General features: G+C 34.1%; 2 protein-coding genes, 1 long non-coding RNA gene and 1 other non-coding gene across 14 annotated transcripts; 3 read left to right on the forward strand and 1 right to left on the reverse strand.

The window, feature by feature from the left end:
* The first annotated feature begins 3,023 nt into the window (after window positions 1–3,023).
* On the forward strand, window positions 3,024–3,126 carry LOC132620529 (U6 spliceosomal RNA). The gene has a single exon (XR_009574976.1). It is a non-coding gene; the product is annotated as a U6 spliceosomal RNA (small nuclear RNA).
* A 2,263-nt stretch (window positions 3,127–5,389) lies between these two features.
* LOC132619566 (uncharacterized) lies at window positions 5,390–7,086 on the forward strand. Its single transcript, XM_060334427.1, has 2 exons — window positions 5,390–5,958; window positions 6,510–7,086. Exons 1-2 carry the CDS (start codon window positions 5,390–5,392, stop codon window positions 7,084–7,086), a joined length of 1,146 nt encoding a protein of 381 aa, XP_060190410.1.
* A 356-nt stretch (window positions 7,087–7,442) lies between these two features.
* LOC132619567 (uncharacterized) lies at window positions 7,443–8,650 on the forward strand. The gene is made up of 4 exons (XM_060334428.1): window positions 7,443–7,949; window positions 8,091–8,114; window positions 8,214–8,270; window positions 8,354–8,650. The coding sequence occupies exons 1-4, from the start codon at window positions 7,443–7,445 to the stop codon at window positions 8,648–8,650; spliced, it is 885 nt and encodes a 294-aa protein (XP_060190411.1).
* Window positions 8,651–9,168: 518 nt separating this feature from the next.
* On the reverse strand, window positions 9,169–16,061 carry LOC132617450 (uncharacterized). 11 transcript variants are annotated; one of them, XR_009573744.1, is made up of 12 exons: window positions 15,530–16,060; window positions 14,684–15,081; window positions 13,651–14,464; window positions 13,251–13,561; window positions 12,802–13,180; window positions 12,607–12,721; window positions 12,456–12,534; window positions 12,261–12,368; window positions 10,863–11,252; window positions 10,646–10,772; window positions 9,638–10,143; window positions 9,169–9,550 (listed from the first exon to the last, which is right to left on the reverse strand). It is a non-coding gene; the product is annotated as an uncharacterized LOC132617450 (long non-coding RNA). The 11 variants fall into 11 exon arrangements; XR_009573739.1 differs by having other exon boundaries at window positions 13,255–13,561; window positions 15,530–16,058; XR_009573745.1 differs by having other exon boundaries at window positions 12,456–12,525; window positions 12,607–12,715; window positions 12,802–13,561.
* Between the last annotated feature and the right edge of the window lie 340 nt (window positions 16,062–16,401).

Consider the following 16,401-nt stretch of genomic DNA (forward strand, 5'->3'; position numbering starts at 1 on the left):
AATGGCCACATGTAAGTAAAAGAGTTTTCAGAAATTCTCAAATTTCATAATGCAAATATAAATTTAAAGAAATGCCTATATGTAAGAATCTATACCAAACGAACCAAAAACAGGAGAAAAAACTGTCTGAAAATAATAAGCAACAAATGAAAAAGGAGAAAATGAGAGAGCAACAAGAAGTAAAAATATCTAGTGAAGAAATGGTTGTTTTTTAGGTTAATAGATAAGATCGATAAAAGAAAGTAACATGAAAAATAAGGCAGGAGGTTCAACAGCTTTTGAAAAATACATTATAAGAACCAAAAAGTAAATTTGACTCTAAAAAATAAGAAAATGACCTAAAAGTAATTAATTGAAAAATATAGCATTAATTTGAAAATATTTGTGAGGACTACAAAAGTCCCTTGATTGTCACTTATACATAATAGTAAAGTAATAAGGTATGAGGGGAATTATTAGTTTACTTGGTCAGAGGGTTAAAGAATTAGTTAGTTAAGGGAAAATGATTACTTATTAATAAATGGTAAGCGTAATGGGCTAATCCCGCCATCCCTGCTATTCACGTAATTGGCCTTAGAAGGATGTGGTGAATAGAGGAAAGGATGTGGTGAATAGAGGAAGGTATTCATTCTACTAGGCTGAGAGAAAAAGAAAAATAACTGCTATCATACGAGAGAATTGGCGTTGTGAGGTCGAGGAAGAGCAGAATTCCCAACAATCATATTCAGGTACTACAATTCATTCCTTCCATAGCTATGTTTCATTAATGGATCTAGAATGGGCAGTGTCTACAGTTAATTCCTTATAGAATAATGCCAAAAAAAATTCATCTTGGGGAGACAAAATGAATGTGGAAGTCATGAATGTGTTTACTGGGATTTGGGAATAGAAATATTATTTAATAATCAACAATAACTTTAGGTTGTATTCTTTTTAAAATTTGCACGGGGAATTAGTTTGGCATCTACAAATATTATTGAATTATTATTATAAGGCTTGGACCATATAACTCACGTACTGTACTGGGGCATGAATGGTTAATGAAATTGGATCCCTATCATATCCCGTCGAGAAACGTTTTTAGACCAATTGAGTTTTTGAATATGTCGGTGATTAAAGGGTTAGTTGACTGATAGCAGGGTTAGTTGAGTGATAGCAGGACAACGGACTTTCAATTTGAGGTGTAAAGTAATAATGAGATTAGTTTTCCTAAACTAATTTTGAACACTATTTATATTATTAAATAAATTGGGGCTATTTGAGATTGTTTGAAGACAATTTGGCATTTCAAGAGAGGTTTATATTCCGGTCACTTTAACCCCCCCCCCCCCCCCCCCCCCCCCTCCAAACCTCACATTATGGGATTCAACTGGGTATGTTGTTGTTGTTGTCCCGTGAGCATATATTCAGATTCGGTTGGAGGTAGATGCCAGAATTATAAATGACCCGGGTCAGATGTGGATAAATATTCCCACTCCAGAAGATGGGGTAAGACATGGACTAATACGTACGTACCATGTCCTGTGAGCATAGACTCAGATTCAGTGTATTTCATATCATGCTTCATGATTTCAGCTTCAGCTTCAGCGTTTGTATATGTTTAATATACTTGTATTATTTAAGTGTTTTTATGCATTATCAGGGATTTCAAATATTGACTTAATAGTATACCGAGCTACGTCTCGTACTCTTGTATTCAGACTAGTAGTTCCATGACTTAGACATATTACGGGGTTTATGGTCAGACTCAGTATTTGTATTTCGTTTTTGCACTTTTCTTTATTTTATGAGACATTGGGTATTACTCATTTTATTCGTTAATTTCGCATAATTAACTTAGAGGGTTCGCCTTATGGGTAGAAGCTTGCCAGATGCCCTGTCACAATCTGAGTATCAAATTTGGGTCGTGACAAGGAAATGATGTTGTTGACGCTTTGGCGAAACATGTTGGGAATCGCCTTCTCTTCTATATCCCGAATTTTTCTTCTCACCTTTGAAACTGCCCAGGCAAGCATGAGGAGCCTACAAAATTAATCAACTTCAAATACCTCAATCTTTTTTTTTCTTGGTTCGATTTTGCTTTGAGGCTTGATTAGTTCGGATTTGCATCGGGAAGTCCTTCTTTGTGTCCTATTTATAAGTCTGTAATCTCATTCACAACGAAATTCTACTTTAATAACATTATTCGTTATATACCAAGCTTATCAATGACTCATTCTTTTAATATTAAGAGGTGTAGTTTCAAAAATTGAAATAATAACATAGTTATGCTAAATGAATAAAATAAAATAAAAATACGAGCAATTACATGTAATCACAAGAAGTAAAGATTGAGAATGAGAAAAAGGAAATTAACGATAAATAATATAAGAAGAAAAATATATTTTAAAAATAAAAATAATTGAAAAGTAAAAATAAAAAAGAAGTTAATATAATAGAAATAAAAAAGAAAAGAAACTAAAATAAAACAAAAAGAAAGAAACTAAAAAGTAACCATGTAATTACATGGTATAATTACCCCCAATTCCCTACATCACTCTCCTCCCTCGAGAATTGAAGAGTGTAATTACACCCTTTCAATTTTCACCTAACCAAATAATTACTTGGTCAAACAAACAGACAAAACTGTACAATTAAACCGAATTCCAATTATCTGGGTGGCTTTTCAAACAAGTTAAAGTAAGGAAATTTGAAATAAGCCTAAACTTTGGAATTTGAGCATTTACATGTGAGAAGACTTGAATTTTCGTACTCTAAAGACTATTAATCCTAATTATATAACAAAAAATATTTAGTTGAAGAATAGTAAAAATATTACGTTTTGGCAAAAGCAAAAGATTCTAGCCAAAATGCAATTTCCAGAAGAAAAGAAATGGGAGAGCAAGGCGATGCCACTTTTGAATTTGCGAACCAAGTAAAAATAAGAAGGCCGGCCCATTACGGATAAGTCCAGGCTCAACTGGGCTTTGTTCAGATTGAATGGAAAAGCCCAGCTCTGTGCTAACTGAAAACACAATATGCTTGTCCCTTCGGGGACATCCGATAAAATTGGAACGATACAGAGAAGATTAGCATGGCCACTGCGCAAGGATGACACGCACAAATTGAGAAATGGTTCAAATATTTTTGCATTTTTTTGACGATTTAGTCTCTGAGCTTATTCTTTTAGTCTGCAATTCTGGTCTTGTAAGATTAGGTCAAATGGCAGTTTTTATCTCTTCAGAGTATATATCAACTTACATGTCAAATACTTTCTGAAACCGGGTAAATGTGTGTCTGAATTTGCATACTGTTTAGCTTTAAACAGAGGTCATAAGTTCAGGAAGGTGATTTTGACGTATTTGGTGATGGAAATTAAAGTAATGGAATCTGGCATCTGTTTGATACTCACTGTTGCTTACATAATAAATCCAGTCTAATTAGTTGGAAATTGGGATGTGCAGATTGAAGTGGTTATATCTAAATGGTTACAGTACTTGACTTTGATGAATGTTAACTTTAATTAATCCATATATATAATTCATATACATAAATAATCATTTATATTTCCATATGAGTTTACTTTTTATATAGGTGAATCAGTCATTTAAACTAGTCGGATTGTTGGCTTTGGTCGTATATCTTTCAATGAACTTAATAAGGTACTTGGCTTCGATCATTGTCATACCATTAGTTATTTCATGAACATTAATCTCATATAGTCCTCGTGGATTTGCGGCGGCTTAAATTGGAGTTTGATTAGACTATAAGGAAAAAAAGTATCTTGAATGGTCTAAATGAAATTAAGTATTTCACCGCCAAAGAGCTGAATTATGTTAACCAACAATAAGAAAATAGTTCTTCCAGTTTCCCTTGTGGTTTTAGTCTATGCTACGATAACTATCAAAATTTGCACTCATAATTCAGTGTTGAATATTTGAGTTTGTAGTCCTCAACCGGGAAAAAATGGTTTTGTAGTCCTTGACAAATTTATTTTTAGTTTTGTGTCTTTTTTATAAGAAATTTTCATTTTTACACATAAAAAATTCCGAAAAAATCATTTTCTTCTAATTCGCCTATATTCCAGAGGTGTAGTCCTTGCCTTGCTCTATATAGCTGATTTGATACAATTTAAAGAGCTCTACCCCACTAAGCACTCTGTCATGAGCTAAATTGTTCTAGCTAGCTCTTATTTTGGGCATTTTCCAGTTAGTTCTCAGGAGTGCCTTCTATGTTCTACCTACGTGCTAAAAAAGGTCTTTGTCAACGTCTGCAACATCTTTTATATTTAGTCGTTTTAAAATGAACTTCAGGCTTACAAGAAGTCTGAAGTAGAAAATCTAAGTGTGAAGACACAACGATATTGCTTTTGTAGTTCAAACTTCAGACACATTTATGTCTGAAATAAGCTTGATCCCTAACTTCAGGCCGTATATTTAAAATTTGAACTACCAAATTTAAGTTTTAACTCTTACATCTGATTTTGAATCAAATTCAACTTCATACAACTTCGTACTTGCATTAAGGTATAAAGTTAGGCTCTACAAAATCTAACTTTGTACATGCATTTTTGAAGTTAGCAATTATATTAATCTATGTCATGATATTATATATCATAGTTTTTTTTTTCTTAAATTTATTCCTTTCGATACGATGATTTTGTTGTTCATTTGAAGGTCAAACAAAATTGATTGTAGTGAGAGTCAAAGTATGAAACAACAATCAATACCAAGTAAAAAACTGCATTAGTCTTCGTCATAGTAACAAAGAATATTTATAATTCACCAAGAAGAATAACTATTTCACCAACTAAATTTTATTTAGTTCATCCTATAAAACCAAAAAACTCTGTTAACTTCACATTCAAGATAGTCTGAAATCAATCATGGACAAGTAAAATATGCAACAATATCAAGGAAAATGTGTTTTTTCATTTTAAATTTTATCCATCGACGATATAAATAATAATTTTACAATGAGTGGTTAACTAAAAGATAATTGCATGTTAGCTTATTTAATAGGGAAAAAATCATAAATATATAACTGGGACATATACATTGCAAAAAAATGGCCCAAACTTTACATTACAAATCGCTAGCCCAAAAATACAATAGGCCCATTCTTATATCTAAAAGAACCAACGTTTTTCCCGTTATTTTGGTCTCCCCGTCTCTGTCCATATTGTGTTTCCTCAATCTCTCTCCTTCAATACTTCGTATACATCGATACTTCAAAATCAAACCTAATGCAGCTCGAAAACTTCATATACATTAGCAATTGGTGAAAGAAATCAACAATTGTTTCCAGTTTTTTCTGCAATTTATGGTTTGAAAAACTTTATCTACATCCTTATTGTGCAATCCGTGATTTCAATTTTTTTTTCTGCAATTCGTGATTTCAACTTGTTTCAATGGAGGTTTATCCTGTATACCTTCTTCATAGTGGTCAATGGACTAATGACAATAAATTTGTCAATTTTGTTGCTGATTGTATTGCTATTGGGTCTACCTTCAACTTTGAAAATTTAGTTGAAGCAATTTCAAAGCAGAGCAGACTAGATACTCAGTTGAATGCATTAGAAATTAAGTTTGTTCCAAGGGATAGTTTGATGCCTATCCTAATCTACAATGATACTGGAGTTCAGGTCTATATCGAATTGAAAAAGAAAAATCCAGAGTTTACTGACTTTGCGCTCTATGTCATGGTGAAGGAGGTTGAGTATGATTCAGTTGCTATAAGCTCGAGTGGTATAAATAGAGGCAATTTTGTACAAGAGGTTGATACAATAGATATGATTGAGAATGAAAGTGATAATGAATATATTGAAAACAAGTATTTTGGTATAATAGATGATATGTTACACAAAGAGGTTGAGGAGGATCAGGTTTATAAGAACAAGGAAACTGTTGTTAGTGTGATGCATAACTATGCTATTCGGAATAATTTCCAGTTTAAGGTGAAGAGATCAAGTAAATCAAGGTACAGTTATAGTTGTATATTCAGTTATATTTTTGTATAAATATGTATATTGACAAAGTTATGTGTATAAACTTGTATAAACCTGTATATCAATGTGTACTGATTTGTGATTCCCCCACTGTATATATGTGTATAAACCTGTATATCAATGTGTACTGATTTGTGATTCCCCCACTGGATATATGTGTATAAACCTGTATATCAATGTGTACTGATTTGTGATTCCCCCACTGGATATATGTGTATAAACCTGTATATCAATGTGTACTGATTTGTGATTCCCCCACTGTATATGTGTGTATAAACCTGTATATCAATGTGTACTGATTTGTGATTCCCCCACTGTACATGTGTGTATAAACTTGTATATCAATGTGTACTGATTTGTGATTCCCGCACTGTATATATGTGTATAAACTTGTATATCAATGTTTACTGATTTGTGATTCCCCCACTGTATATATGTGTATAAAAACTTGAATATCATGTTTCCTAGATTTTTTTGTTTTGTATAAAATTGTATATAATAATTAAATGTTCTTTAACAATAGGTATCACTTTTCATGTGTGGATGAAGACCGTGTTTGGTTTTTCAAATCTTCTGCCATATACAAGGCAGAAATATTCAAGGTGAGAAGTTTCAATAATGTTCATACATGCTTGTTTAGTGAAAGATTCTTGACACAACATCATGATACTTCTAAAGTAGTTGCAAGTATAATCAAGGACAAATGTGTTGATCCAAAAACAATTTACACTGCAAATGATATTATAAGCGACATACAAAAGCAACACGGAGTTGAATTGAGCTATATGAAAGCTTGGAGGGCTAAAGAAATAGCAATGGAAATGGTAAGAGGAAACCCATGTGATTCTTATAGGGAGGTGCCAAAGTACTTGTATATTTTGGAGCAGTCAAATCCAGGAACGGTTACAAAATTGCACAAATCAGAAGATGGGCGCTTTCTCTATGTATTTGTTTCGCTGTTCGCATGCATCAAGGGGTGGGAATATTGCAGGCCAATAATGGTAGTTGATGGAAGCTTTCTTAAAGCAGCATACAAGGGTACCATATTGACTGCTTGCACACAAGATGGAGCTGGTGAGTTGACTGTATCTATTTTCTGATTGCAACTTGTATGAAACATTTGTATATTCTTGTATTTTAAATGAGAACTCCTAATATAATAGCTGGCCATTATAGAATCTTGACACAAGAGTTAATGCGCATGTCTTTTTCATCTTTTTGTAGAAGTCTCATCAGAAGACTTGTTAGTTTTCTGGTTTTTAGAGACTAGTAAATTCAGATTTGATCAAAATACTATAGAGACATGAAATTTTTGAGTGCTTATTTTATATGCTAATCATCATTATTTGTCAGGAAAAATCCTTCCGCTTGCTTACGCAATTGTGGATTATGAGAACAATAAATCTTGGAAGTGTTTTTTCATTCAACTAAGGGTGATTTCGGAGTGCGAGAAGGGATGTGTATAGTTTCGGACAGACACGAGGGACTCTTGAACACCACAGCAGCTGTATATCCAGAAATTCCACATTGTTTCTGTATATTTCACTTATGGGGAAACATATCAGATCAATTCAAGAAACATAAGGACCAGTTGCATGACCTCTTCTGTGCTGTGGCTAATGCTTGCACCATTCAAAAATTTGAATACTTTATGACGGAAATATCTAAAATTGATGAGAGGGTGCCTGGTTACTTGCATGAAATTAGGTATGAAAGATGGTCTATGTTACACTCAAAAGTGAAAAGATCAATGGTCATGACTTCGAATATTGCGGAGTCGATTAATTCATCAAACAAACAAGCTAGAGACATGCCAATAATGCGTGTGCTAGAGTTCATGACAAACTTGACACAACAATGGAACTACCATGGTCGGAAAAAAGCAATGAAATCGTCCACCGCACTTAGCAAAAAGTATGACAAACTCATTGGGGTTAATCTGCTTGCAACACAGAAAATGACGGTTAGTTAAAATCCTTTATAATTTTGTATAATCCTGTATAATTCTGTATAATTGTGTGACATATACATATCTGTTTGTATATGTTTGTATAATTTGCATTAGTAGCAGTATTGCCTTCTGTTTTTCTCTTGTTCTATTTAGCCTTTTGAGATTGAGATAGTGATGGTAATAAAGGAAGATATGCCTGTATAATTTTGTATATGTTTGTATAATCTTGTATATGGTTGTATAAAATACTGTGGCTTTTCTTTAAAAAAAATTCAGGTAAGGCCTGCTACAGACAAGTCGTACACTGTATTTGAAGGAGTAAAGAGAAACATTGTATGCCTTGAAGATGGAATATATAGTTGTGGGCGATTCCAAATGGATGAAGTTCCATGTCCACATGTTTTGGCGGTATAAAGCTCAACAAATTGACGCTAGCCGATTATTGCTCATTTTACTATAGAAGGAATCATATCCTTGCAACTTATGAAACTCCAGTATATCTCATTCCGGATGAGAGTACATGGGTGATCCCGAGAGAGGTGCTAGAGAATGTGGTCCTACCACCAAAAGGGAGAAGAAATGCAGGAAGGCCAAGAAAGAAAAGACTCCAACCGTCTTCAGAGAAAGCGAAAAAGAAGAGGAAATTTTCATGTTCAGTGTGTGGCCAAGATGGTCACAGTAGGAAAACATGTGGGAATCCACCAAAAGATTGAAACATCAGGATTCTTATTGCATTTGTTGTCATGTTGGGTAGTTAACATTCATAAACAAAAGTGCTTTGCTTGTCAATAACGATGCTCCTATGCCACTAAGATTCTATGTTGTGTTGCACTTGTCAATAAAAAGTGTTTTGCTTTAGACTATATACAGATTCTCTTACATATGTTTCATTATACACGTATTCTCTTGTATAAATATTGTATAATCACGTATATCCCCTGAAATGGGGCTTTCTGGTGAAAAGTGATAGATATGAGGGGAATGGAATCACTTTAAAAATAGTGAAAAAATGTGTAGTAGATGTATAACTTTAAGTACTGATTTTCTTGAGTTCATAGGCAAACTTTCTCATAATGAAAAATTGAGTTCATGAGATATCTATAACTTTTTGTATAATCACGTATATCCCCTTAAAAATAGGATGCGGATTGCCCAAGATCAGCAAATATTACTTGAGAACCTGTGATACCCAAACATAAAACCATTCAACACTCAATAATCATCACAAACGTACACAATAAAAGTGCATTTCATTGATTAGCAAACATCATTGTACTTTACAGTATTGCATCAAAACAGCTTAGTCAAATTCCCTTCTAAAAATCACATTATTTGTACTTTACATTACCGCTTCAAAACATCTAAGTAAAATTCAAAAAGCAATTATATGCAGCCACTACTTTTCCTCACATTTTCTCTTTTTCCTTCTGAACCATCTGCCAGTAACTTCTTTAGTCCCGCTAGTTGCATCGGCCTTTTGTTTTTTTCTTCCATAATGCCACAACAGTGATCCATACCTGGTGCGATGTAACTCAATGTCAACATTGTCTTTTTTGATTTCTTTACCATGCATGAAATAATCAGCAAGGACAACAACAAAAACTCCACAATCACTGTAAACAAAAAAACATATTATCCATGAGTTAATATAAAAGCAGTAAAAACAGTAAAGTAAAAATAAAGTGAATAGAAAAAGATACCTATTGATTTGTTGTGGTAGGTTATCAACCAGATTTATCAGCAAAGCATCACTTTGAGTTTTGTCAATGCCCCTCTTAACATTGAATTTGGACTTTTCTAGGAAGTATGGTAGCAATGTTTTGTAAGGTAACAGAGTTTTCATAACAAGTTTATCATTTTTTGAATCACGTTGGGAATCGTACACATGGATACACCAATCACTGAAGGTAAAGACACTCAAAACCTAATGTCCCAATTTAGATTTTCCCAGATCGACATAAATCGGGAATAACACATGATCAACTTTGTGCCAAGCTACATTTGCATCACAGCAACAACCTCTAATGTACTCTTCTACTTCATGCTCCTTTGGGATCACAGAAAAATCTTGACCTTTTTTCTCAAACTCCATATAAAGCAAATAAAGCTTCTTGTTGAAATAAAAGCTAGTTGTAGTAAACTTTACGGCAAGATTAGGTCCATATTTTGCCTTTTTCCTCAGATAGTAAAATATGACATCCAAATGCTGAGACAAGAAAAGAAGAACGTTGAATATACAACACATATACCAAAAGTATGCATGCACATATACAGATTTATACAAACATATTCAAGCATATACAAAGCATTTACTTAAGAAGCAAGCAACACTCAGGCACACGTAAAGATTCAGAAACAAATGAATGGCAAGCCCGAAGGCACTCAATATCAGCAATACAACAACACTACAGGAGCAGAGGACGGCAAGTCTCAAGGAACAAAAATCCTCAAATGAGAACAACATATATACAAATTTATACAAAAATATACAGGCATTGATTTATACTTAGCTCTGCTATTATCTTTTCTTTGTTGGACAAAAGTAAATATACAAATATATACAACAGTATATGCTCGCATATACAGATTTATACAATCATATGCAAAAGCATGTCTGTGTATGTACATTAGGACATATACTCCCACTATACACAATTAAACAAATATATACAAAATTATCCATTTTACGACAGAAAAATTGGTAATACCGTGTCTTTTAAAGGTCGACCACTATGTGCAAGCGCCTCGAACCAGTTCTTCTTGTTTATATGACACGAGCCAAAAACAAAATCTTCGAGGAGATCATTTTTTCCGTCACGATACAGAGTTTTGGGGCTTAAAAATCATGAAGAAAAGAACACCATCAAGACATTTGATAAAGAGTAAAAATCAGAACATAAAAAGCTTAAAATGAGTAAAAGTTACCGTCGTGTCATATTCATCCCATCCTTAACGAATTCCACAAACTCTTGGGCCAAATCCGACAAAGGATAAAATTCATCAATGTCGCTCATGAAAGGATGTTTGATATCAAAAATACACTTGGATGTACTCGAATCATCAAAATCTCCCACATATGGATCTTGGGCTAATTTTCCTAGAAATTTCTTTCGTGCCAATTTTTCAAGAGTCACGTCTTTTTTTCAATGATGAGTGGTCTAGGAAGCCCAATCCGGGACATCTTTATCTTAGCAACCTCTTCATCACTAATATCCCAAGGTCTAGGGAGCACAACCTAGGACATCTTTATATTGGCAAAGTCTTCATCAGTAATACCACACCAGGGATCGTCCTTGACACCATCAACTGCTTCCACTTAGAAAGAGGAAAAAGATTAATAAAAAAATATAAAGGCAGAGAAAGAAAAAGAAAGTTCATTTTGCAAAAATTGGTACCAATATATTGATCTTATCACCATAGGAAATGATATAGATGGTTATGAGCAAGTGTTCAAAAATGAAACAAGTGATATAGGAATTCAGAGAAACAGGCAGCTTCACTTTGCAAAAATTGTTATGACAGACCTGATTTGCTGGTTTTCAGGAAATATAGGAAGGGAACTAAACAGGTTATACATGATCTATTTATTGACTATCTCTCAAGGTGTGGTATTGGCACTTGGTGCCCAATCTGTTGAGAGGTTGACAATAGACGGAAACTGCTATAGAAGTTTGAAACATATTTGTACTACTGATCATAGTTATCTGGGAAAGGACTTGGTACAAGTTTGTTTCATAACTACAGAATTTGGCATCAGATCCTACTCTATTTGGACATGGACTTCTACAGTATTGGCTATTGTTGGTCCTCTAAATGCAAAGAAATCCAAATCTGGTTCTAGATATGCAGACTGTATTAGTATCACTAATCCTATTGATGTAGGACATGATGTGATACTGATGTGGTGCAATTTAGGCCACTTTCATCTCATTGATCCAACTCTTGGAAATGATATGAGATCTATGACATGTTGGTTTTTCTAGTATTCAGGCAAAACAGATTCGTAGCAAGGGCTATTGTAATTACTACAGAATCTATGGCTAAGCAGGAATTACTTGTACTATACAATACAATTTGGATATGCTATTGCAAGGACATGGAGGAGCTGCTACGGGTTTTTATTGGTAATATCATCAGAAGTGGCGGCTATTACACAGAAGTAAATCATACAATCACCTGCAGGTTTTCAGTGGTTGATGGAACATGCTACTATTGCTGCTGGTTTTTTCAAATTTCTACAGAAGCAGTGCATTCTTTAGTTACTTTTTTCAAGTTTTTTGTTTATTATTTAGCAATTTGTCACACTAACTTAGGACAACATACCAAGATGACCATTAGTAACTTCCTCATTTTCCTTGACACTTGATTTTGTTTTGTCACGTTGCATATTTACTTCATGCACTTGCTCGGGGGGCTCAACACCATCACTTGCTACCAGTTAGACAGAGGAAAAGATTAATCAAAAGGTTTCAATCCGAAGGCGAAAAAAGAAAGAACAAGTACAGGACGAAAATATACCAGGAAGACCATCAGTAATTTGCTGATTATGCACTTGCTCAAGTAATACCACACCAGGGATCGTCCTCAACTGCTTCCACTTAAAAAGAGGAAAAAGATTAATAAAAAATGTAAAGGCAGAGAAAGAAAAAGAAAGTTCATTGAAAAATACCAAGATGACCATCAGTAACTTCCTCATTTTCCTTGACACTTGATTTTGTTTGGTCAGGTTGCATGTTTACTTTATGCACTTGCTCGGGGGGGCTCAACACCATCACTTGCTACAACTTAGACAGAGAAAAAGATTAATCAAAAGGTTTCAATCCGAAGGCAGAAAAAAAAGACCAAGTACAGGATGAAAACATACCAAGAAGACCATCAGTAATTTGCTGATTTCCCTTGACACATGATGCATTTTAGTCAGATCACAAGTTTAGGTCATCCACGTGCTCCGGGGGGGGGGGGGGGGGGGGGGGAGGGGGGAACATCAGTACCCTCTTTATTTTCCTTGACACTTGATGTTGTTTGGTCACCTTGCATATTTGGATCATGCGCTTGTTCTGGAGGGGAGAGGGGGGAAGGAGGTGGAACATACTCATTATTGTGAAACCCATCATTGCCTTGATCAGATGTACCGTTCTCATCAGCATTGCCTTGATCACTAGGTTGCTTAATTTTCAGATGCTTGAATATGATTCCAAAGGAAGATACGATGTAATGTTGAGCGCCTCAACTTTACCAGTAAGCTAGGAAAAGGAAAACAACATAAATTAAATTAACAAGCATTTGTATACCAAAAAAAAAACAACTGACAACCTACAAAGATATCAAAGATGCAGTGCCTCTGAAACGTCATTTCTCAACTGAGCAACTTCAGCCGTCAACCCATTACTGCTCCCAAAAGGATCGCGTCTCAATACGGGTTGTTGCTCCTTATTTTGAGGATGAGGTTGCTTAGGCTGCTCCATATTCTGAGGATGTGGTAGGGGTGAAACGTTAGAGTCTTCATTATGAAAAACAGGCAAACCCCGTGAAGAAACATGGTCGGCATTGATATCTTCAAAGAATGCAGCAATTTTCAAGTTTATTTTTTCCTCAGTGGTAGGAGAAATGTTGCAGTACTTTATCTACAAAAAGCAAAAAATAGGTTAATTTTGTATAGTATATATAATCTTGTATCAGAGAATTTGATAAAAAAGGATACTAGGCATTTTACTTTATCAATACTAGGCATGAGCACATCCTCAGTCAAGAACGTATACGTCGGAGAATCATTCACTTTCCAGTTAAGAATACGTGGCACATTATTGCCAATACGAACAGCGAGTTTTTTATCGACTGGAGAGCAACATTCGAAAAACCAAGTCTGTAGTGCAAGCGGGAACCCTCCAAGCCATACACATTATCAAAAACTCACACTGTTTATCCCTTGTTGTTTTGAGAATCTCTTCAAAGCATTTTTTCCCCCAAGCATAAGTCTGATATTCACCACTTTCAATGATATCAAAATCTGCTTTGGAGATAGAGTGATCATTGGTATTCGAGAATAAGAAATGGTGGATGATTACCATCAAACTCATCTTGAACGCATCATCATCTGACTTCCATTCCTTTTCCTTAAAGCGAGTGAGCAACTGCTCCCTCGTTATTGATGTGTTTTCTGGAAAATACGTTTCCATCAACTTACTGGTGCTTGGTTTGTCATACATAGTTGCATCATCTTCAACACACTTCAAACCAGTAATAACAGCAAACTCTCCAATACCAAAACTCAATATACAACCGTTGAGTTTAATCCACAACTCTCTTAACACACCGGGGACAACCTCCCTCAATAACATGCAATATATAAGCTGGTTCTGAATCTTAAAAGGAGGCAGGTCTAAGAAATATCCAAAATAACTATCACGGAAGATTTGAAGCTGCGTATCACTTAAGTATTCCCTCAAAAAGCCGACAATATCAGTCTTGGTATCACAACTAATCCTAGTCCGAAAATGTTCATTCGGTTGTATATAGAAGTTACCAACCTCCATTGAATAAAAGAGAATAAAGAAATCAGTAAACAAAAAGAGATACAAACACAATTGAGAAAAATATCAAAAAAGCATATACGTATACAGAATTATACAAGCCTATACAAAACCAAGTATGCTAACCAAATTGACTACATGCTACTCATTCTCAGTTAAACTATGTTACTTCAAATGAAACAAAGATGTTAGACAGATAAGTGATAGAAAAGATACCTTCAACTGAGATTTTCTTTCATAAATTTACATCGAATAGATTCCCTTTGTTCTTTCGATAATGCATAAGAACTACATTCAGCAACATTGACGAACTTTCTCTTTTTTTCTTTCTTTTTGGCAGCATCATCTTCATCAACAAAGTTCAACCTCACTTTAGCTTTCTCAGGTCGACCACATTTCTTAGTCCGCGGCTTGATATTCTTAACCTTCTTCGTTTGTGAGCAGGTGATTTGCTTTGTTTCTTGTTGACAACTCTTTGTAAGAACAACAGGGGACTCGAAATCGTCATCATTTGCAACACCAGGAGTCGAAGGCAAATTGCTTGATGTGTCAGCATTGTATTTAATTCCTCTACCGACAATCTTCGAACAACTTCTAGATGCAGACATTTTGACCTTCATACTCCAGGAAAAAGCAAAAATGATAGTTAGAAACAAATCATTGAAACAACCAAATCAACCCACATTCTACCAAAATTTAGAAACAAACCCTAAAAAATGACCAAAATCAACCCACTCTACCAAAATTCAGAAACAAATCATAAAAATAACCAAATCAACCCACATTCTACCAAAATTCAGAATCAAACCATAAAAAACAACCAAAATCAACCCACATTCAACCAAAAATTCACAAAAAAAAAAAAAAAAAAAAAAACATAAAAACGAACATGCATACTAAAATTGAAACAAAAAAAACTCAACAAAAGCTAAAAAAAAAAAAAAAACGAACAAAAAGAATCCTATAACCACTGTGAAAAAATGACGGAAATAGTGATAGTTGATATACATCTACGGAGGAAAAAATATATAAGCAAAAAAGAAGAATGGGAAGTATCATTACCTGAGCTTGAAGTTGAAATCGTGAAGAAGAAGTAGGAACAAAGAAGAGAAAGTAACGGAATTGGGGTCCCTTCCTTTTTCTATGATTTTTTCCCGTTCTTTTAAGTGTAATGGGTTAACAGAGTGTACAGTAAATTAAGTTTACACTGAATATGAGCTATTGCGGGTAAGAACTTCAAATATGAGCCCAATTTGGTTGTAATTGAGCCTCAATTAACATACAGTGTAATTAACTCTATTTAATACTGTTAATTAGTACCTAAAACAAATAGTAAATAACCTGTTATGACAAATTAAGTTATATTACTAATATAAATAATTTATTATATTGTCAGTGCACAGAAATTAAATTGTTATTTTGCCTCGTGTGCACCAAACGTAAACTAAAGGGCAGACAAATAGCCCCAAAAATTAGGCAAAGAGGACTTTTAATGAGGTTGAATCAGACATTTTCCATTTTGCGAATAAGTCAAACATGTGAATTGAAAAGACAACATCTAGACTCATCAAATTGAAAATTCAAATTAGGGGACTTTGAAAAATAGTTCTTCAAATGACAAATAAATATAAATAATAAATAAATAAATAAATAAATACAAGGACTTGACAATGGTATAAGGAAAACGTCTAATTGAGAGACTTATTCTTGATTCTTTTCTACTTTAGTTTCTATATATTCTTAAAATCTTTTTTAAAAAGTTAGGTAGACTAAAGTAACCTGTGTGCTCTTTGATTTGGAGAAATGAAAACAAAATCAATATGACACCATTCAAGATATTTAGAGGTTGGATTTTGTAAATAAAATGAACAGTAGCTCGTAAAGACTACCCCCAAAAAGAAGAAAAATAAACATCTTTTATTTATTAACTTAAT

The sequence above is a fragment of the Lycium barbarum genome, chromosome 11 (genome assembly GCF_019175385.1).
Source record: "Lycium barbarum isolate Lr01 chromosome 11, ASM1917538v2, whole genome shotgun sequence".
Classification (NCBI taxonomy): domain Eukaryota; kingdom Viridiplantae; phylum Streptophyta; class Magnoliopsida; order Solanales; family Solanaceae; genus Lycium; species Lycium barbarum.

What these genes read in the sequence shown, in the direction of transcription:
- LOC132619566 (XM_060334427.1), top strand. Translation starts at nt 5,390, where the DNA reads ATGGAGGTTTATCCTGTATACCTTCTTCATAGTGGTCAATGGACTAAT. An exon ending in AAGAGATCAAGTAAATCAAG is followed by an intron (nt 5,959 to 6,509) that starts GTACAGTTATAG and finishes CTTTAACAATAG; the next exon opens with GTATCACTTTTCATGTGTGG.
- LOC132619567 (XM_060334428.1), top strand. Translation starts at nt 7,443, where the DNA reads ATGTGTATAGTTTCGGACAGACACGAGGGACTCTTGAACACCACAGCA. An exon ending in TTGAGATTGAGATAGTGATG is followed by an intron (nt 8,115 to 8,213) that starts GTAATAAAGGAA and finishes AAAAAAATTCAG; the next exon opens with GTAAGGCCTGCTACAGACAA. An exon ending in AAGGAGTAAAGAGAAACATT is followed by an intron (nt 8,271 to 8,353) that starts GTATGCCTTGAA and finishes GGCGGTATAAAG; the next exon opens with CTCAACAAATTGACGCTAGC.